The following is an 8338-nucleotide window of genomic DNA, read 5'->3' as shown; positions in this document are numbered from 1 at the left end:
TTTATGGGTTGTGGAGGTGGTAATGCAGAAGCCGTAGGGGGCTGAGTTGTCCATAAGTGTGCCCCCTCTCCAGGCGGCATGCTCCCTGGCTGTGAGCACCCTCTGATCTCTCTTGCCTGCAGCGTCTGTCTTTAGACATAACTGCCCCCCGACAGATGCTGCTCTTCTCAGCAGCCCTCCTTTTCCTTGTAACTTTTGTAGCGTGGGTACCTGCGCCTGCATTGTCACCGAGACGCACTGTTGTGTGCTGGCCCTGTGTAAACACCAGTGCGAGCGGTGTGGGCTGCTGAGAGGAAGTTGTAAACCACCAGTAAGAGCTCATTCATATGGAACTCGCTCAGTTACTGGGTTTACACATGCTAATGAAGGCAAACAGCGGCCCTAGTGACACCTAGGGACAGACACTGGCTGATGTTTGACCATGTTAAAAGCTAGAAACATACACTGTGGGTTGCCTACTACTGGAAAACAGAGCAGGACAAAAACACTTGGGAATGGAGATGGAATCGAGCTGAGCCATAAAGCAAGAGCGAAGGAAGGAAATGACATGCTCAGTGAAGTGGGAAGGAATTAAGAAGCATTCTACTACACATTATCACACAGGGCCCGTGCTCTTTACATGGCATCACCAAGTATTTCATTGACATCATAGAAAAAGATAGTCTTTTGTCAATATTTTGCTGTTTTTCACTTTTTGACATAGTTTGAATGTGACAGTGGTTCTTTACATTTTGTAAGTATTCCATAATTAGTGAAAATTAGTTAAAATGCAATCTTTTAACACTTAATTCAATTAAAAAATAGAAAACATTGTGTGGATACCTTAATGTAGAGAGAATTCAATATTATACATTCAGTGCAGATTAAAATGAATTAAGATCTAGGTCTGATAAAGGAAATCAAATGAAAATCAATGTATAATAACAGAAAGGTAATTTCAGGTCTAATTTAAATAGCTAAAAGCGGAAAGCTGCTCAAGATTACAGATTTTTCAGGGCATCAGATCACCCTAGTTTGGGCAATGATGTTGCATCATTTATGTTTTATTTTATTTTCACCTTACTCTTTCACTTGAACCCGAACCTGCTTTTTTCTTTTTAAAAACTATACAATATCCATGGCTGATTGGCTGACCACACCACAGGTATCAGAAGTGGGACCACACCTGTCTCATCGTATCTTTTATTGTTCTGTAACATTAATTATCTGATACACATATAGGCAGTACACACAAACAGACCAATGATGTGGCAGCTAGCCTCTTTCTCTCCAGCAGCTCAGAGCAAAAGTGGATTGTAGTATTTGTGTGGTGATGACAGGCTGCTATTTTTTTTTATTCCTAAAATTGTAAGATTCTGACATTTTTGTTAGCTTATCAGAGACAAAATTCTATTTTAAAAAAATGACGTAATGCTTTCACTTTTAGGGGTGCTGGGGCTTGAGCCACACTAAAGAGGTATTCAGAAATACAAAAACTAAAGTAGAGCAATATTTGATATAGAAACATAAGTATTTCAGCAATACAAATCTATTGAAGTTAAATTTAATGAAGGTTTATGCATCATGGAAAACAAATAGAACATTTAGTAAAAAAAAAAAGCTAATGGCAATTATAAAGGACAAATTAACAATGGAAATGATCTAAAACTTTGAAATAAAAGCTTGATATAGTGATATTAGTAAAAAAATGTATTTCCTTAATATTTATATATATATAAAGCAATATAAACAATATAGAAGGATCAGGCCCACTGCTTATAGAATCATTTGGATTTGTTCCTCTTTTCTAGTTTCTGTTTTCTGCCTGTGCCCATTTTCACATTCTATTCCCTATCCCCTTACAGATGATTTATAAAACATGTTAGAAATATTAGCAGAACTTCCCCCCTGAGGCTTGTAGCTTCAAAAATTTAATGGCAACTTAAAATCAGATCAATACTGAATCAATGATTAATAGACCTGTCAGCAGTCAGCAGTAGAACAACATCTCTTCTGGTATTTATCTACTGTACCAGTCTGAGTCTATCTCACGTTTTATCATTATAATTGTTCTACAGATTGAAAAAAAAAGCTGTATAGGTGGAAATATTTCTGACACTGTGTTAAAGGGGTGTAGTAAATGAGCTACTTAATCAGACGGTCACACTAATGGTTTAATGGTAAAGCCTCCTTTAGTGTGGCCATGCATTGTGGGCCACTTTTATCAGTGCCGGACACCCGCTGAGCGTATTGATCCAGACTGTAGCAGCTATCATCCTCTACCAGACTTGCACTCGACCGTGGCACATTAACATACAATCATAACTGAAGCAGGACAGGTTGATTAATAGTGACTTCAGTATATATTTCTACAGTATATATTTGCTTTCTTAATATAACACTTAATGCATGATATAAGGCAATTTTTAATAATATCAGGTTTAATGAAATATTTACATGTCACTGTGATATTTTTTTAAGAAATAGCTTATTCTGAGAGTTGATCATAACGATAGGGCTAGTTATGCCCACTGGATAAAGAGCAATCACAGCAGTGTGGTTTTTAGGATACTAAGTGACTCTTGATTTATATTTGATTTCTATTGCCAAAAGCGGCCCTCTAATTGGTACAATCCACTATACATTGATCTCTTGATTGATTAAAGTTGCCTAATATTGTCCTCTTTCTATTTTTTAATCCCAAATGATGACCTCATTTAATTACTATTGCTGCCATTTGGTTTAACATGATATGCTTGATGAATTTAAGTGTTCATTTGTTTTATGTTGGCAAATATTGCTATCAAATTAGTGTCTATTGTCATATTGACCTCAATGTTTGCTTCAATAACTCTAAAGTTAAGCTCCATCTGACTTCCATTACTGTACACTCATCCCCATTTGATTTCTACTGACCATCATTTGATATCTGTTGAAAAAATATTTATCTATATTAGGATGTAGTGGGCATCTATGGTCAAATTCTGACAATTATATGGTTATATTGGCATAATTGACCTCTATTTGCTTTTTGTTAATAAACATGAATTTCCATCAACATTGGTCTCCAATTAATTAAATATCACTGAATTTAATCTCTGTTTTGTTTCTATTGCTCAACAACGACCTCCATTTGATCTCTACTGCCTCATTCCTATTACCACAACATCTCCATATGATCATTGACATAATAATATACAGTATATCGCTGAATCTCAAAAAAGTATTTACCAAATACTGCTTTCTGTTTATTTTCATTATTAACTCTCCTTTCAGTTTAACATCTAATTCAAATGATTTGTATAGCTATTTCATCTCAATTTTATATAAAACTTAATCTCAGTTTTCAGTGTTTTTATTCCTAAACATTGCTCTACATTTGGTTTATGTTGCCTTATTAACTTCCATTACCTCTCTGTTACTAAACATCAGTTAGCATTTTATTTCCATCATCATACACAGATTGTCATTCGAGTAATGCCCCAGTGGATATATAATGGTGAATTGTATATCTATTTATTTTCTATTGCCAAAGTTTAATGTGTATTTGATTTGTCGCACCTAATGTCTGCTATTCAATATCTGTTGATAAACATTGATATTGATTTGATTTCTATTACACATATATACATACATACATACATACATATATATATGTAAAATCAAGAGGACGATGGATGATCACAAGCCATGAAAAACAACTGCTTGAATTTTTGCACCAGGAGTGGCATAAAGTTATCCAAAAGCAGTGTGTAAGACTGGTGGAGGAGAACATGCCAAGATGTATGAAAACTGTGATTAAAAACCAGGGTTATTCCACCAAATACTGAATTTTGAATTCTTAAAACTTAATGAATATGAACTTGTTTTCTTTGCATTATTTGAGATCTGAAAGCTCTGCATCTTTTTTGTTATTTCAGCCATTTCTAATTTTTTATTCAAAAAATGCTTCCAATTTTTTATTTGGAATTTGGGAGAAATGTTGTCCGTAGTTTATAGAATAAAATAAACATAGAATATTGATTGCCATTCAGTTTCTTCAGCTATACTTTTATATCCATTCCATTCCACGACATCAGTAAACTTTGATTTCTGTCTGATTTCTACTGATGATTTTAGGTTGATTGTATGCGCGGTCTAGTGCCACAGTTCGCGCGCGCTCTGCCACCTGCAGCGCCGCGCTTTAATGAGCTGCTGTTTATTGAAGCGCGCTAAACGGTGCGGGTCACGTGGGTTTTAGAGAGCGCGGCTCTTCGAACCGGCGGAGTTAAAGAGCGCAGCCCTGAACATCAGGACACATCTGGGCGAGCTGCAGCTGGAGGCGCGAGGCTTCACGAGGCGGCGGAATAAAGACCGATAGAGTCGCGCGAGCCTGTTCTCCCCTTAGGTTGTCCCTGGGGTCTTCGGGACAGCTTTAAGGAGTGAAGATGTTGGAGTATGAGGAGGCTGGAGCCAAAACAACGACCGGGCATCGAATTTCCTTTTCAATTATCGACATATTGGATCCTAAAAAGTTTACGAGTAAAAAGGTGGACGGAGTTGCGAAACAGAACGGAGAGACGCGTTTTGATGGAGCGTGTGGAAAAGAAACTGATGCTCATCCTATAGAGGCTTCATCTGTTAATAAGGATCCAGGTAAGAGAAAACACACTATATTACCTACAATACATATAATTAAAGAAACAGTATAGTTATGGTTATCAATCATGCGTAAATTGTTAAGTAAATTATTATTGTTAAGGTATTTTTTTATTTCATTGTTATGAATGATTGATTATGAAACACTGCTACATTAAGCAGAAAATGCATAAAAAAACAAAATCAAAACATCACAAACCGGCAAAAAAAACAAGAACAAAAACACAAAACAAAAAAGCGCAATTTTTCCTTTTTTGATAAAATAATAAAAGTGGTGTTTAAATGACCTTCCCTTAATTTCTAAAGCTGCATGTCCCCTCAACAATCACAAAGGCTTGCAGTGTGATTGACACGGGGCAGTAAGGACAGATAATTGTTTAAATGGTCCCATTGAGGATGCCTGCGCTGCCTTTGATCGATATCCCATTACTGGATGCTGCATATCTCCCTGCAGCACCTTGCAGGTACAAACTTCAAACCCCTTCCATGTCTGATGCCAAATATCGCTCGATTAAAACTTCCCTTTAAATAGATGACATTTATCGATTTGCCGACAAATATGAAACTCTATTAGCACGTCACGGGTAGGTGCAGGAGCTGGATTTAACCGGGATTTCTTTCCGCAACATGACATTTGAAGCGATTTGTGATTTATAAATTATTAAGGGATTATAGCCGAATCCACCCAAGTCCCCCTTCTTAACCCTTGCCTCGTTCCACACACATAACTCCCGATCCATATCTCACCAGCCCTGCTCCGGGCGCGCGCCAAATTCCGCAAATTAAACTTGTGGGGTCTCGCAGCTGAATAGAGCAGAAAAAGAGAGAGAGAAAAAGAGAGTGAGAGGGAGGGAGGGAGGGAGAGAGAGAGAGAGTGATAAAGAAAAAGAGAGAGAGACAGAGAGAAAAACTTTACTTTAAATATCGTAAAAAAGATAAAAGACATACAAACAAGTAAATGAACAAACAAATAAAAAGAATACACACACGTTGACTTACATGAATATTTTAGGCTATGGCATTCTTTCACAGATCCATCCATCCATCCATGATTTCAATATATCAGTGGTGCGTTTCCCACCACTGGGAAAGAGCTTTCTTAGACCTTATATGATTCTTAGCATCACACTGAACACTCCCTCACCATGTTAAGATTCCTAAGAACGCTAAAATGCAAAAAAAATAAATAAAAATAAAAAATAGGAAACTGGGCCCTGTTCTGATAGCAAATCTGTACTAATAAACACTTGTTTCCATGTATACTGATTCCAAGTCAACCTTTTAATTCCAGCTCACCTGCACTTATAAAATATCTGTAATAATTTTAGCACTTATTTTTTTTGTATGTAGCCTATTTCTAATAGATCAATCACATATTTACTTCAAATTTGCTTAATTTCAGCATGGTTTTTATTGATTTTAGCACTGTATTACTAATTACACATTAGTATTAGTACACATATAAACTGCAAATGTACAAAATTATCCTCAAGGCCCAAATGTATTCCTTAAAAGTAGAAAGACACAGTTTCTGGACCATTTTTTTTTAAAGTAAAACACACATTGTTGTTTATTCTATAAACTACGCACAACATTTCTCCCCAATTCCAAATAAAAATATTGTAATTTAGAGCATTTATTTGCAGAAAATGAGAAATGGCTGAAACAAAAAAAAAAAAAGATGCAGAGCTTTCAGACCTCAAAAAAATGCAAAGAAAACAAGTTCATATTCATAAAGTTTTAGGAGTTCAGAAATATATTCCAGCATGGTTGTGTTAATAAGCATTCAGTCAGATTACTGGAGTTTTCCTAACTTTGTTTTTGCATTGTTTGCAGGTGGGCAAACAGTGGATGACTCCCAACACTCTTTCACAACCCATCCCACACAGGAAGCAGACTCAGATACAGCTCTCAGCACCCTCCAGGCTCGCTTATCTCCCAGTGAAGATGGAGATACTATTGATGGAGAAAGCAGCAGCACGACAGAAACATCACGTTCCCGTCGTCGCAGGCCTGATCACGGCTGCACCAGGCCTCGCCGAGCCAGAACCGCATTCACCTACGAGCAGCTAGTGGCCCTGGAAAACAAGTTCCGTTCAACACGCTATCTATCAGTGTGTGAAAGACTGAACCTGGCCCTGTCGCTGAGCCTCACCGAGACTCAGGTGAAAATCTGGTTCCAGAACCGTAGGACCAAGTGGAAGAAGCAGAACCCTGGGGCGGATAGCACCATGCAGTCCTCCACCACCTCGCTTCCTAGCCTGAGTCCCAGTGCTGGAGCAGTAGCATGTGGACCCGCCCCAGTAGGATTTCGACATTTTCCCCCTTTCAGCACTGGAGATGTAATCTTTCACTCCTCCAGTGCTATTCCATTGTCAACTGCAGGCAGCATCTTGCATCCATTTTTGTCTACTGGCTATCTGCAGCCGTCGCTCTATCCACCTCATTTATGAAGTCACGCAAGGTCATAGAGCACAGCTCTGGAAAGGACAAAGAAACTACAGCTGTGTTCCAAAGCCTATGTTCCAGCTGAGGTAGGGTGGATCCTTGATAGGACTGTTCTATAAAGACTTTTACCTAGGAACCTGTTGGAATGGAACAATGTAATAAGGCTTTATGGCAACATCAGCAGAAATGACCACCAGTCTTTTGCAATTGTGTCTCAAACCCTGCTCTGAAGACTTCTTTTTATGCCATTTTCATGATCTATTATGAAAAACATGCACAAAAAACTACGGTAAACCAAGGGCCAGAAAAGATACATCAGTTGCGTCCTTATACTCACTCCAAATATAGGCTATATTGCCAAAAGTGTCCAAAATAATTGAACTCAGGTTTCAATCACTTCCATGTCCACAGGTGCAAAAAAAAACAAGTACCTAGACATCCAGACGGCTTCTATAAACATTACATAACCATACACAAGGCAGGCGAGTGAATACTTCTGGCAATATAGTATAGGGCAGCATTTCTTGGGTATATATAAAGGATCATTTTAAGATATAGCAGATCAAGAAATGCTGTCCACACCGGCTACAGCCAAGGCCTCAGAGTGCAGCATGTGAAAACATAATTGATCAGAGTTATAAATTCACAAGACTCACAAGACCTCAAACTGGTCTTTCTCATACCTCTCATACCATAGTGGTATATCTCTAGTACTCAAAGAGAACAAGCCAAAACTGAAATGTGTTTGAAGTATAAAATGTATATAAAATGTAGAAAATACTGTAGTTCAGTCTTTAGTAAATTTTATTTATGAACCTAGACTAAGCTTAGAATTCTTGCTGAATCTAAAGGACGCTAAAGCACATCAACCTATATGGACAGATATGTTGTTCCAAGAACATGTTTGTATAATTCAATACAAAAGTGTCTGTTTCTTGAGTATATGTCATTAATGTGATATTAGGTACAAAGTAAACTATTTAATGGAATGATGTACTGTCTCATAAGAAAAATAATATGTATAATTAAAATAATAAAAATGTGATTGTCATGAAACTTTGATTTTACTCATGTATTTATGATAAATATTATACTTTTTTATTTTTTTAAGTTTAGATGACTGCAAATGATATGCTATATAACAAAACACAATTTGATATAGTTTAGGATAGGTTAAGGACTATTAGGAATTAAAAAAAAAAAAAAACACAAAGTTGAAATGACCATACATTGCTCTGTATTAATCTTCAGAATTATTTCTGTACCACACAAG

At 37.0% G+C, this 8338-nt stretch overlaps 1 protein-coding gene across 1 annotated transcript; it reads left to right on the top strand.

The window, feature by feature from the left end:
- The first annotated feature begins 4275 nt into the window (after positions 1–4275).
- nkx1.2la (NK1 transcription factor related 2-like,a) lies at positions 4276–8121 on the top strand. Its single transcript, XM_007240369.4, has 2 exons — positions 4276–4614; positions 6454–8121. The coding sequence occupies exons 1-2, from the start codon at positions 4407–4409 to the stop codon at positions 7068–7070; spliced, it is 825 nt and encodes a 274-aa protein (XP_007240431.2). The 5' UTR covers positions 4276–4406; the 3' UTR covers positions 7071–8121.
- Positions 8122–8338: the final 217 nt, after the last annotated feature.

The sequence above is a fragment of the Astyanax mexicanus genome, chromosome 7, assembly GCF_023375975.1.
Source record: "Astyanax mexicanus isolate ESR-SI-001 chromosome 7, AstMex3_surface, whole genome shotgun sequence".
Lineage (NCBI taxonomy): Eukaryota > Metazoa > Chordata > Actinopteri > Characiformes > Acestrorhamphidae > Astyanax > Astyanax mexicanus.
This window is presented reverse-complemented; position numbering and strand designations above follow the sequence as displayed.

What these genes read in the sequence shown, in the direction of transcription:
- nkx1.2la (XM_007240369.4), top strand. Translation starts at nt 4,407, where the DNA reads ATGTTGGAGTATGAGGAGGCTGGAGCCAAAACAACGACCGGGCATCGA. An exon ending in ATCTGTTAATAAGGATCCAG is followed by an intron (nt 4,615 to 6,453) that starts GTAAGAGAAAAC and finishes CATTGTTTGCAG; the next exon opens with GTGGGCAAACAGTGGATGAC.